This window comes from Xyrauchen texanus, chromosome 2 (genome assembly GCF_025860055.1).
Source record: "Xyrauchen texanus isolate HMW12.3.18 chromosome 2, RBS_HiC_50CHRs, whole genome shotgun sequence".
Taxonomy (NCBI): domain Eukaryota; kingdom Metazoa; phylum Chordata; class Actinopteri; order Cypriniformes; family Catostomidae; genus Xyrauchen; species Xyrauchen texanus.
In genome coordinates this window covers 17,370,220-17,384,639 of record NC_068277.1, presented here as the reverse complement: position 1 = coordinate 17,384,639, position 14,420 = coordinate 17,370,220, and the positions used below count along the sequence as shown (strand labels likewise).

Below are 14,420 nucleotides of genomic sequence, written 5' to 3'. Positions count from 1 at the left end.
ATTATTTTTATAAACAAGTATGACTATCACCTACAACTCTTTCCTCTTGTAGTCGCTTTTTTTACATACAAAAAATATATTTTTTGTATGTAAAATGAGCTACAAAAACAAAAAATGAGCTACAAAAATATATTTTTTGTAGCTCATTGTCAATGATATTAACTAGTTTGCATCCACTGTTGGAAAAGCTACTGACAAAAAGTCTGTATGTGCGAATAGGAAACAAACTTTGCAGCAGTGTATCTCCATTACCACTGTTTCAGCTAGAATTTGCAATAACGCAGTGCTATTCATCTGTCGTTGATAGAACTGCATTACATTTTTATTATTATTCATTTTGTACAATAAACATCCATACTAGCTAAGATAACATCTGTGGTTATCCAAAATGAACAGTGGTAACGTTAGAAAAGTAAAAACTTAGAACATGTTCAAAAGAACTTTGAACGTCACTTTCAAAATACCAGTCCTACTCTTAGTTGGTGTGGAGTCTCTGCTTTCCTCATAGAGCGGTAACACTGAGCTTTCACTGAGATCTCATTTGTGGCCCTGATTTTACCTGACACTTTTACAAACAAAATTACAAACACATTACATGCCAAACATTTATATTAGCGTGATTAGTCTGCTGCTGGCCGGAATGTAAAAATAATAGCACAATGTTAGCCATAACGTACTAGTTCAGGCTATCTGAACTTACCTTCATAATTGCAGAGATAAGACGAAACATAAAACTTGAAACCTTTCTCAAGCTTGCTCTGTGGCATTGTACTGCACATTCGTACAATTCTTCGCACATCATTAATACAAAATTTTGGCAACTCAAGCAAACAACGAGAAAATTTAGAAGACTCTGCCATAGTCCCGTTTACCTCCGCTTTAAATCTCCCCAACCGGAAACGCAAGAGCATCCTTGTGTCAAACGCGGAAGTTATGCGTACATATAGCCCATTACCAAAATGGGAAGACTAAACAGAAACCAGGAGAAACTGCAAACATCTAAAACACACAATTGAAACAAAGTTTTATATATATATATATATTTTTTATATAATAATTTTTTTTAATATAATAATTTTATATATATAAAATTTTAAAAAGTTAATTTGTTGTTTATTCTGAGTAAATATAATGTTAATAAGTTAGCAAATCTTTAGCAAATTTATGTAATTTACTATTATATAAATTGTGTGATATAATCAGCATTATCCAGAGAGCAGAGTGGCCAATATATCAGAATCGGCCATTAAAAAACCTATACCGATTTACCTCTACTCTACCACTACTATGTTGCCTATTTTGTGGGATGTGATATCTACTTTGTGCTTAAATAAATTTATGTTCCCTAAATCTAAACGCTAAAATGATACAATTCTTGAAAGTAAAAAGAACATGCATACATACAAACAAACAAAACAAACAAACAAAAAGACTAAAATTGAGTATTTCCTCTTACTTGTGGTAAAAGACAACATGCAAAATATCTCAAAAGAAGGTGAAGAGTCAGCGGCTGCAGCAGACATGGGGATATAACCCCAAACAGGTGTCTTGTGGCTATATCCCTCCCCAGTGTCACTCTACCTTCAGGACCAGTGCAGTGTTGGGGTAGCAGCTCCAAACATGGCTTGTTGTGGGGGAGGGGACATCAAGGGCAAGAATGCTCAGGGACAATAACCTGATCCATTTTAGGATTCTGCTTGCACAAAGTGAACTTGAACTTCTCTGCTATCTTAAAATAAGGTGGCAATACTGGGATTAAGCCGTACCCACAGTTAGTTTGACCTAAATCATGCTTGCAGTTGGTTAAAAACTGGAGATGATGGAATTTCTAGCATCTGTGGGGACTTAGCTTTCCCATTTTAATCTGTGAACCATGTCAGATGTGGGGTGCAGACATAATGAAAGGGGACACTAAAAGGGAAAGCCACAAATTGTTTCTTTGGTGCCCTTTCATAGTGTTAGCTGACTGGGAAACATTTTTAAACACTGGGAAGCATATCTTACATTATTGACAGATGCTTGGTTCAGAGAATGTTATATTAGACCAGATTTAGTATTTTTAAGAGGAGAACACATTAACCATTTGGTTCAAGAACAGACCATGTTAGATCAAATGGCATCAGAAAATCAGAAGAAATCTGTATGGCCTCAGTTGACGGGTGTGCCCAAGCATATGCGGAGGATTTCATTAATCAGAAACTGTTCAAAACAGGTGGAACTTGGCTGTTGTTAAGGATTTCAACGTGCATGATGGTATGGGGTCACCATTAGATACAGTAAGGGTCATGTTACAAGACTGTTTGGGGTTAAGGGAGGGTGGTCAGATTGCACGGTTCACGGTCAGGTTGCGTGCAGTTGTAAAACTGACTTAATTTTCAGGTGAGAACAGAGTTATACAGATCAAAGACTGAAGAAGAGGACATTCTGATATTCCACAAAAACAGGCTTCTAACTTCAGACAGACATACAATTTCAGTCCGTCTTAAAATTGTTTTGACTTTCATGAAACAATCAGTAGTTTTGTTTGTAACATCTGTGTCCTCTGCTTCATTTTATACTTTCTAAAAGGCAGAACTTAAAAAAAACAAAAAAGCCCTACTGAGAACATCTAGTCTGGTACAGAGAAGGAGAGGGTCACTGGCGAGAGGGATGGAGAGCATCAAAGCAGCAGCCCAGCAGGACAGAACATACTTCATAGAACAGATGACAGAGGAGCATGGAGAGAAAGACAAAAGTTTGAGAAGCAGGCGAGCATCATAAAAGAACTATACACTTGCCTTGAGGAGACTGAATGAGAGATACAGGTGAGGAAAAAAAGGAATCTGAAAAAATAAAATAGGACACAAGCATAAGAAAAGTCTTAGTATCCTACTATTTAAAAAGAGGAACATTTTAGAGTAATGTCCAGCGAAGCACATTTTGCATCAAGAGTTAAAAGAAAGAAAAGAAAACAGCTGACCACTAAGTAACCAGCACTTTCCCCAACATCTAATTCCTCAGATAACAGCATGTGACTTAATCTATAATTTAAGATACTTTTACTATAAGATAATCAATCATTATAAGGGGTAGTTGAAAAAACACTTTTGAGAAGTTGACACTTACATTTTAAACAGAATTTTGCCAAATTTGTTTAATAATAATGCTTTCAGCTTTATACTGTACCGTATGTATACACACACACACACACACACACACACACACACACACACACACACACACACACACACACACACACACACACACACACACACACACACACACACACACACACACACACACACACACACACACACACACACACACACACGACAATTCAAAATGAGCCATATAACCTAAGGCAAATAGGTTATTACAAACTGGGAAAGCTTAAGAAATAGTGACCAGTCCCTTACAGCATCATACATTTTAACCTAAATTCCTAATGATGTTGTAACACTCACTAACAATACTCATAATTATCCACTGTGGAATTTTCTCATTGATTTTTCAATGACCCCTTTCTGACATTTAACCCCTGACTAACACACACGGTACACCATTGCCATGCGTTACATAACCTGTTCAGAGAAGCCATTTTATGACACACTTCAAAAATTCATGTGATTTGGAAGTAAACAATGTACACATTCATCCAAAAAAACATTTATACAATTATGTCAAGTATCAAACAGTGGAAGCAACACTAGGACACCAAAATTTGTTTGATCTTGACATTATAACAAGAACAGGGAGTGCCAACATTGACAGTGGTGAGAAGGGTATTAAAGAGAACATGTTGATCTAGTAACACAGTCTTCAACAGGACAAGCTCTTCTAGTCACAGATAAGGAGTGTACCCCTGCTGCACAGCATTCCTTGTCCAAACCACACCCAAACTCTTTTCACTACTTGACACACCTTGCACCACTTACTTGGACACCCTGCACACACCCTCTGTTGTCCTGATAAATCAAACCACTAAAAAGTCATTGAATCGGTTTCACTAACTGTGACAGCAAGAACTGGGTAATGCCATTAATTAAAAGGCATTAGAATCTGACATCTTTAGCCAAGCGTACACTACATGACTTGCAGTTGGCGCCCTGTGACTCAGTCTTGTTTTTCATCTTGCTGGTGCACACACTACAGGATTGTACCAAATCAACTACATGACCATTCGTTCCTGACTGAGTTGAGGTCATAGGTACACCGGTATTAAGATGCGTTTTGGGTGATATGTTCACAAATATTCAAGACACATTGCTGTTAAACCTTGTCGTCTCTTGATCATTCGTGTTTGGATTTTGAGGAGAGTAGGGCTGGGCGATATGGCAAAAACTATTATCACGATATTCTTTTTCATATCATTCAATATCGATATTTAATCACATTTGCATATTGCCCTTTTTATTAATTTCCAAAAAAAGGAGAAAACGAAATCCTAAAAATGCAGTGGTGTCTGAGGGAAAATATTACAATATTTTAGAGTTTATCAATTGAGTGCAGTTGGATATGAATGTTATAAGATGATCTGTTCATTTTGAATCATAATGAAGATGTACATGTGTATATATATAAAAAATATACACTCACCTAAAAGATTATTAGGAACACCATACTAATACTGTGTTTGACCCCCTTTCGCCTTCAGAACTGCCTTAATTCTACGTGGCATTGATTCAACAAGGTGCTGAAAGCATTCTTTAGAAATGTTGGCCCATATTGACAGGATAGCATCTTGCAGTTGATGGAGATTTGTGGGATGCACATCCAGCGCACGAAGCTCCCGTTCCACCACATCCCAAAGATGCTCTATTGGGTTGAGATCTGGTGACTGTGGGGGCCATTTTAGTACAGTGAACTCAATGTCATGTTCAAGAAACCAATTTGAAATGATTCGAGCTTTGTGACATGGTGCATTATCCTGCTGGAAGTAGCCATCAGAGGATGGGTACATGGTGGCCATAAAGGGATGGACATGGTCAGAAACAATGCTCAGGTAGGCCGTGGCATTTAAACGATGCCCAGTTGGCACTAAGGGGCCTAAAGTGTGCCAAGAAAACATCCCCCACACCATTACACCACCACCACCAGCCTGCACAGTGGTAACAAGGCATGATGGATCCATGTTCTCATTCTGTTTACGCCAAATTCTGACTCTACCATCTGAATGTCTCAACAGAAATCGAGACTCATCAGACCAGGCAACATATTTCCAGTCTTCAACTGTCCAATTTTGGTGAGCTCTTGCAAATTGTAGCCTCTTTTTCCTATTTGTAGTGGAGATGAGTGGTACCCGGTGGGGTCTTCTGCTGTTGTAGCCTATCCGCCTCAAGGTTGTGCGTGTTGTGGCTTCACAAATGCTTTGCTGCATACCTCGGTTGTAACGAGTGGTTATTTCAGGCAAAGTTGCTCTTCTATCAGCTTGAATCAGCCGGCCCATTCTCCTCTGACCTCTAGCATCAACAAGGCATTTTCGCCCACAGGACTGCCGCATACTGGATGTTTTTCCCTTTTCACACCATTCTTTGTAAACCCTAGAAATGGTTGTGCGTGAAAATCCCAGTAACTGAGCAGATTGTGAAATACTCAAACCGGCCCGTCTGGCACTAACAAACATGCCACGCTCAAAATTGCTTAAATCACCTTTCTTTCCCATTCTGACATTCAGTTTGGAGTTCAGGAGATTGTCTTGACCAGGTCCACACTCCTAAATGCATTGAAGCAACTGCCATGTGATTGGTTGATTAGATAATTGCATTAATTAGAAATTGAACAGGTGTTCCTAATAATCCTTTAGGTGAGATTATATATATATATATATATATATATATATATATATATATATATTCTTTTTAATTAAAATTATTTTCATATTTCTTCACATACAGATATCAGAGTATGGGGGCATAGAAGCCCTTGTGACTGAGGAATGATACTGTATGGGGGTTCAGGGGTATCTCCAGAGAGAAACTTTTGAAAATGTAAAAGTCTGAATGGACCATTTTTCTATTTTCATTAAAGTGAGAAAGACTAGACTACAAACTAGTACTCGTTTTGTTTTTCATCCTTGTCAGAGATGATGACATCTGAATAATTTCACAAAATTAGAACTGAAATCTATTTGTTTATTATTAAAGGTTTGGAACATGCTGATTAATAAAACTAAATTTAGAAAGAAAAAATTTTATGGTCTAAAGGCGCTCTGGAAACACGCACCTCATGTTTACGCACATGTGGGGAAAAGAGGGTGCGGCCCGGGACAGGGCATCAGTGAAGCGTGTTTCAGTGCTAGAGAAAAATATATAAGAATACAGTGCAGAAAGATCAGATATGATGTAACTGGCACTGTTGTTTTGTCGCGCTGCTCACTAGAGACGATGAGAGAGCGTAACCGTCGTCACGATGTCTTGCCGTCAAGATGGAATCAATCTGGGGTCCGGTTCCGGAACGCGGTGACCTGCGTAGCGGGGGCAATAGCAACTTCATACATTCAGAGGTTGCCCCACACTGCTGTCAATTTTACAATCCACCTCGTGAGCTTGATGCAATTCAAAGCGCTCGCTCACATTCGCTCAGCACGCACCAGTGAAAACATATGACAAGAATGCCAAACTGCTAGTGTTTTTAGCAACACGCGTGTCTAGATGTAGAACACGGGCTAAATATAGAAAATTACTTAAAAGCTTATCTTCGATATCATGGAGTTTTTTAATCGCGATAAATATTGATATCGGTTTATCGCCCTGCAGTGGGAGTCACATACATCAATCACTACGTATGTTTTACTGAATGATAATAAAGGGCAAAAAAAAATAAAAGATGAGAGAGCACTAAAACCAGCTCATAGTTTCTCTTAAATATTTGCAAAAATAACGAAGCACAATTGAGTTATTTTAGTGAGTACCTGTAACTGAGCTTCTAACGCGCATGCTGCTCATATCGGTGTCCCTACTGTGCAAGTCCAAGCATTTCACTTTTTAAAAAAAGAAATTACCGGAAAAAATAAATAAAAATGCTTTTACGTACTCTTGCAAAATGTTCGCGTTCCCCGGAGAAACTTTAACTTCCTTCCTGCATGGAGTCTGGTCAAACAATACTTTTTACAGGTCAAGACGTCTCGTTTGTTGACCACGGCCCTGACATAGTTATCTCACAAAACTTCTGCATGCTCTTGAATGCTCTGCAAGCAGCACTTGCAAGATACTAAATGCAGATAAACATGTAACAGTGCCATTGTTTTGTGGGATTATGGTGTATAAAGAGTGACAAGATGTTTTTGTGGTAAATAATCATATATTCAACAAGCTTGCTAGTATTGTTACTGCAAATACCATTTACTCAACGATACCGCCAGCCGCATTTCTTTTTAAAAATAATTTATGATTAAGGCTAATTGAAGATCCTCATCCATTGCTGCACTGAAACAATTAAATGTGTGAATGAAGAGCATTGTTACATGAAACTTTGTATTTTTTCTGGCCTTCAAATTATAAAAAAAAAAAAATGCAGAGGGTGGTATCGTTTAGTAAATGGTATTTGCAGTAATGATACAAGCAAGCTAGCTAGCAGTAAATATGATTATTTACCACAAACGTCTTGTCACGCTTCATAAACTATAGTCCCACAAAACATTAGCACTGTTACATGTTTATCGGCATATAAAGTATCTTGCAAGCACAGCTTGCAGAGCATTCAAGTGCAGGAATCATTCAAGAGCAAGCAGAAGTTTTGTGAGATAACGCTGTCAGAACCGTGGTCAACAAACGAGACATCTTGACCTGGAAGTAGCATTGTTTGACCAGGCTACGTGCAGGGAGGAAGTTAAAGTTTTGCAAGCGAACGCAAATCTGTTTGCGAGAGAGAGTAAATTTTCTCAGGGGAACGCATAAGTTTTGCAAGAGAGCACGTTTCTCAAGGGAACACAAACGTTTTGAGAGTATGCGAAAGCATCGATTATTTTTTTTCTACTCCGAGACGTTTTTACCCCCCACCACGTCCCTTAGGGGCTCAGTAGAATGCTTCTAATATCGGTGTCTCTAATGTGCATGTTCACGCATTCGATTTTTTTAATTCATGGATCATAAGCTTATGTCCATTTAAATCCACACGTAACTGCCGAAAAACCATCCATTATAGCTGCCTTTAACTTCATCCCATTTCAAACGGATTGCCCAAAATGCATCTGCAAATTAAGATAATGAAATTCATTCATAAACTCATGCAGTTTATTCTTGATAACATGTCAACAAACAAGCGCTTATTGTCATCATTTGCAAAGGAACAAAATGATAATTAACACCCAAACAAATTTTCAGTTTGGCCTGTGAATTTAGCAGCATCACGTGCCACTCTGGCGGGTGGTTTTTTCCTTCGATCAGTTTATGTCAGCTAGGTTTCTCCCCAAGGGGGCTCTGTAGGCCTACAGAAAAGTCAGTAACACACGTAAACATAGAATGGCTCTTATTAGCATGTAGTCCCGCTGCTCATCAATATTCTCAAATGCTGTGTGTCCACTGGTGCGTGGTGAGCAAAGGTGGATTCTGTGCTTTTAATCCAGACATCAAATGATGATTGCGCACATTCTTTGTGTCAATTCTGTGTCTGGGTAAGCAAACGTATAAAAATCAACACCGTTTGTATACTTTGGGCATTTGAAAATGAAATTGGCATTTTTTCAACTGTAATCGTGCACACTTAAGATAATTGCACGTGTACTGAAAGCTAGTAGAAAATACACACTGGCTTTGTGTATTACAAACTCACCCTGAAGCAGCAGTTCTCTAGTGCGGTGAGTGGGGCTGAGCAAATTTATTCCACGCCAGTGGGTATGTTCCATTAGCAGTAGGCTACATCTCGATGCAAGATGAAAGTACAGGAGCGTTCATGCCATCGGGATTCGGATGAAGGGAAGACCACTCTTGAATTTACAGTGGATGTGCGAGTAAGTTTTTATTACCAACTACCACACATACAATTTCTCCGGTACTGATTGCATTATAATAAAAAACTAAATATTTTCGTGATGTTGGGTTTCGTTAACGATTCTTGAAGAATTATTCAGGTGATACGGACAGAAAACCAGGCTAAAATACTAAGACAGTCTTTTCTGTATGACAGGCTATTAAGCGCCACATCAACACAGCTACTGAATCTACTAGTGATCTCCAGTTTGTGAACGAATAGTTCTTTTGAACAGGTTATTTTTAATGAACGAGTTGAACTAGCTCACCAAATCGGACTGAATTGTTTGAAAAAGTTTGCATCTCGAGTCAACACTGATCCATAAGTTACTCTATCTTACCCTGTCTCTCAGATGTGCCTGACACTCCAAATCAAAATGAGCCGATAACCAGCAGTAATATGATCCTCGAACTAGTGATATCTGCATTTGCCAAATCTTCTTTGCAATGAAACACTCCAACTAGTTCAAGAATCGGACTGAACACTCGGGTTGCAACAGCTCGAGTCAACAGTAAACTGACCGGAGAATCGCTTCTTTCGGATGTGTCAGACATACTGAGAACTGATGAGCTGCTGACATTGAGCAAGTGTGTGTGATTAAGGGGCAAAATGTATGTTTCAGGTGTATTTTACTGAACAGAGTGTAACAAATAAAAACACACTGGAAATATGTTTATGACTTGATTGTATTACCATTTTATCAACATTTGAAGATGATTCAGTCTACAGTTGTCGAGTCAACAGTACATTGATCCGAGGAAAGCAGCTCTCAAGTCAGCAGTTTGCGAGTCACTAGTACACTGAACTGAGAATCACCTCTTTCGGACAGAATACTGAGAACTGCTGATCAGTATCAGTGAGCAGCCGATGAGCATGCGTGAACTGAGATCTTGAATGAGGGGGCAAAACGTTTCAGTCGAGAGATGTAAACAAATTTTACTATTGAGTATTGTGCATGCAGATTATATCTGAAGTTGTAATGAGCTGGAACATGGTTTCTATAAAAAGGGTGAGTCAATTAAGTCTAGTTTAATCACTTTTATGCTTTAAACGTGTTGAACATCCACGTTTGTATATCAGTGTCAGTATTGGGTGATTTAGGTGCAAAACGTACGTAGGTTGTATTGTAAGAGCACCCAATGAAACACTGATGACAATAAACACACTTATTATTATAACTTAATTAAATACAATGTTATAATCAGCAATATGCCCTTACATAAGGCTTTATTGAATGTGTTTGTGCATGTATTCTAGGACGCTGGCGTATTAGCGTTATATATAGGGACGTTATTACGTGATGAATGAACTGGTGAATTGGTTTTTTGAACCAGTTAATAGAAACTAACTCTGTAAGAACCGGTTTGCGGAAAAGAATCAGACTTCCCATCATCAGAATCTACAGTGCAAGATGAGACATAAAGCACTACCAATAGACCGAATCCAAAAGAAATGACTCGTTTGAGCCGGATCTTTTTAGTGAATCAAAACGTTTTATGAATCCATTGGAGCTGAATACATTTATTGACTCACTCCAAGTAAACCAAGAATTGCTACTCCGTTGTGTGTACTTTAGGCTCATGAGAACTACTTACTGGTTGTACATATGACAGCATGTACTTTAAAATACAAATTTAGTTTTGTTGTAATAAATGAATAATCTGAAATTATTCTAAATGGGACTCTGGCAATTAAATTATAAATTACAATTCTTTAAAAATGCAGTTCACTTTTAAACATGCACACAGTATTGTTTTATTTGTGCTTTTTTTTTTCTCATACGTCTGTAAAATCCACTTGTAAATTGCAATTAAAAACATGTCCGGTAAGAAATCTGACTAGCTGGTAAAGTTTTTAATCTACCAGCCACCTTAGCTGGTGGGCTAAAACGTTAATTTCGGACTGAGCTGAAAACAATAAAAACAGCGAGCGGGGAGAAGTGGGGAATTTTATGTTATTTTCGAATAATTTTTTGTCTCCTGCTACCAAATACCTTGCTCTCCTTTTTCAAACATGAACGAACGACTCTTCCACGTTTTTACACTTATTTGCAAAAATATAATAAAAACGGCTAAACATTAAAACAGCGGGTAGGGACATGTAGGTAGTTTTATTATATTTTCTTATTTTTTTATTTTTATATTATATTTTTTTGCCTCATGCTACCTAAACCTTGCTCTCGTCTTTCAAGAAACATGAAACATTGTGCACTTTGTTCGATTTGCAAAATAAAATGTACGAAAAAGAGCTGAAAATAATAAAAAGACAGAGACTAGGGAGAAGGGTTAAGTTTTAATTTATTACCTAATAATTTTTTGTTTTCTGCTTCCTTATACCTTGCCCTCCTCTTGCTCTCTCTCTATATTTCATTGGCTGTGGCTCATTATTGGTCTCTCACTCATCAGGATGATGCACACACCTGACGACAAGATGTCTAGATATCAAGCTGTTTTAAAAACTGTTGTAGCATCCGGGACTAGTCTCGGCATGCCGCAGGAGTGCATACACACAACCAAACTATTTGTCGTTTGATCTGAGACTTCACGTAACAGACCAGTCACTGACTCAAAACATCAAAGGAGATGAGCTTGAGTCGTGTAGTGTACGCTAGGCTTTATGACTGTTGTATTTTTAGCAGGCTAATGCTCAATGAAGAAATAGGTTAAATTAATCTACAACACTAGGATGTGTCTGATAGCTAGATACTAATATATATATATATATATATATATATATATATATATATATATATATATATATATATATATATTGGAGGGTCAGAGGCTAAATGCAAGAAGATAATGTGTTACAGATAAGGCAAATCCTAAAGTGGGACTAGACTGACCAATGACACTGGAAGAGACTGTTTGGCATCTCTGTCATGCCAGCAATATTTGCTCTATCCCAATAGGACTGAATCATGACACCATGAACTTAAAGAGTGCTACCTCAGCCAGCTTTACTGACCTTTGGGATCTCAAACCAGCCAGAAGAGAGAGATAGAAAGTCAGTTTTCTGACCAAGCAAGACAGTATTGCCTTGTCTGAAGTTACATTTGTTTAGATTATAAAAATTATCTGCTCTATGGTCCCACATAATGTAAAATCATCTGTGATAGGTTGTCAACTACCACTTAAAATAGTTTCAACCTGTACAAAAATTTTTTTTACTCTAGGGGTTGCACTACCAAGGGTACTCAATTGTAATAGTTCACCGGTTGAGCCCTTTAGATAATTTATTGAATTATCGATTATTGAATTTACAAACTGACGAAGAATTCAAAATTATTTTCTGTGGCAATCGACAGCGTCTGTGGTAGAGTTTAACTCGTCTTTAAGTCATTATTTTCCATCCATTTTGCAAAAAATTGGCTCATATGGTACCTGTATACAAATATCAACTTAATTATGGGCCATTGCAGCTACATAGGACCATCTGGTCCAATATGTCATCTGTCACAGATGGTGTCTGTGACAGAAAGACAGCAATGTCTTCCTCCTTGATGCAAAATCCCGATCTGATCCCAATTTAAACCCAAGTGCCCAACACCCAAGGGCTAAATATCCAAAAGCAGCATAATTCTGTAGATGCTGCATTTGGATCTTTAGCCCTTGGGTAATCAAACGACTTATTCAAACAACGTGACGTCATATGACTTGGCGCGTTTACTTAGTGTTCTAATTCTATTAAATTCACAGACGCCTTAATTAAGCCACTTGAAATAGGACAGAAGCGTTCGATATCTGCTGACGACCTAAATAGTAATGAACCAACAGCCACTGTCAACAAAAAAACATGTTTCATTTTTTTCACAACGGAAAAATACACATGAACCGAACAAAAGAGAGCATTTCATTCCAGGGGGCGACTGGGAACGTGCGAATATGAATCAACTGAACAGCTTTTGTATTCTTATACAGCAGTGGGGGTTTGTTTACAATTTCTAAAACGATACGACAACAACTAAAAGATATAGTGTTTACACAGCAAGCGACGTGACTAGCTGGAACGCTCTGTTTACAATTAACGAGGCGAACTGCTCTGCAATATACGACTGCGTTCAAGGTTGTCGCGTCGCGTCATGTCGTTTGGGTGTGAGAGTTTCCCCTCCATCAACTATCTCCAAGTTTCTGATACATCTGCACTGCAGATCATCAGCTGAGCCGCAACATGTGCCAATTTCAGCAAGGGTGCAAAGAGGAATTGTGTGTCTCCATATTTCTCCGTGGCCTATACCTAAAAATAAACGTTAGGTCAGGGCTGTAGAAGAGAACACATTCATTCTGAGCCCCACATCCGCCATGCCATTTATGCCCTACTGAAATATAGTGACCAATCTTTGCATTATGCTAACGAAAAGAAGGCGGTATGGACAGTGTACGTGAGGAATAAACAGTAAAAGTATATTACATAACGCATGAAAGCCCTTATAATTTAATTTACTGCATTTTAAACGCGTGTACATTAATTCACATTGATTTGAATGACACTATAACAGTTTGCATTCTCCGTAAATGCATTCCTCATAAAATGCATTGCTACTGGCAATAAATCAGCTCTAAGTACTTCTCGTCCAAACAAACAGAATAACTCAACGATACTGATTCGGCATCTCTTACCGGAAAACTTCGAGTCTTTGGACTTTGCAGTGTGTCCATCGTTTAGGCCTTGTGACGACGAAATCTGAGTAGACTGGGTCATTGGATCTGCCATTTTTCAGTATTATTCTGAAGCGTTTGTAGTGTAGTGGCGTTGTCTGAGGTTATGGACACTGATTTATATACACTGAATGTTCGCAATTCACCGAGTATTTACCAACACAGCAGCGGCGTCTCCGAGCCTGTGCAGCTGTGGGTGAACCTGCCTGAATGTTGCAGTGGATGGAGGCGGTGGAGGAGAAATAGGGCGGGTACGAGAGAGAGAGAGAGAGAGAGAGAGAGAGAGAATTATTAGGTCGATGGTTTGCTTAAAGTGGTACACCACAAAACTGTACGAAACATTAGCATCATTATTGTGCCAATTATTAAGTTTTCTTGTATTTGTCCCTCGTAGATCAATGTAGCATAAAGACACTTCCCCAATGCAGACAACGTTATAAAATCAAAGTATTTCCGTATTGTCATCAATGACAAATCATTGCGAAATTATCCTAGTGAAAATGCAATCACAGATATCAACAATAAAGTTTTACTAGTTGAAATTCACTTTTTGATTTTTAGCATGTGTATTTCCACGAGTAATGACGTAATTTTTATACCAAGACCGGTATTTTAGCAACCTAATTTCTGATATAAAATGTTTTCACTTTTATTAGTAGCAATAGTATTCCCGATATCAAGGATTAGCATTTTAACGAACGAGTGAAAACTGAATTGTTGATAACTAGGATATTGCGCAATTATTATGTTATTATTAATTATTATATAAAACTTTTTATATTTATCCAAAACTACCTCTTCTGCAATTACATTCCC

At 38.0% G+C, this 14,420-nt stretch overlaps 1 protein-coding gene across 3 annotated transcripts in view; it reads right to left on the bottom strand.

The window, feature by feature from the left end:
• LOC127656496 (reticulon-3-like) overlaps positions 1-13,842 on the bottom strand; it is a 35,224-nt gene extending 21,382 nt beyond the window's left edge. The window contains exons 1-2 of one of the 3 annotated variants that reach the window (XM_052144858.1): positions 13,566-13,842; positions 2,778-2,822 (exon numbers count right to left, since the gene is read on the bottom strand). In XM_052144858.1, coding sequence (XP_052000818.1) covers positions 2,778-2,822; positions 13,566-13,659 — 139 coding nt within the window. In that variant the 5' untranslated portion in view covers positions 13,660-13,842. The remainder of the gene's footprint in view (positions 1-2,777; positions 2,823-13,565) is intronic. The other 2 variants (XM_052144869.1, XM_052144878.1) reach the window with 2 other exon arrangements.
• Positions 13,843-14,420: the final 578 nt, after the last annotated feature.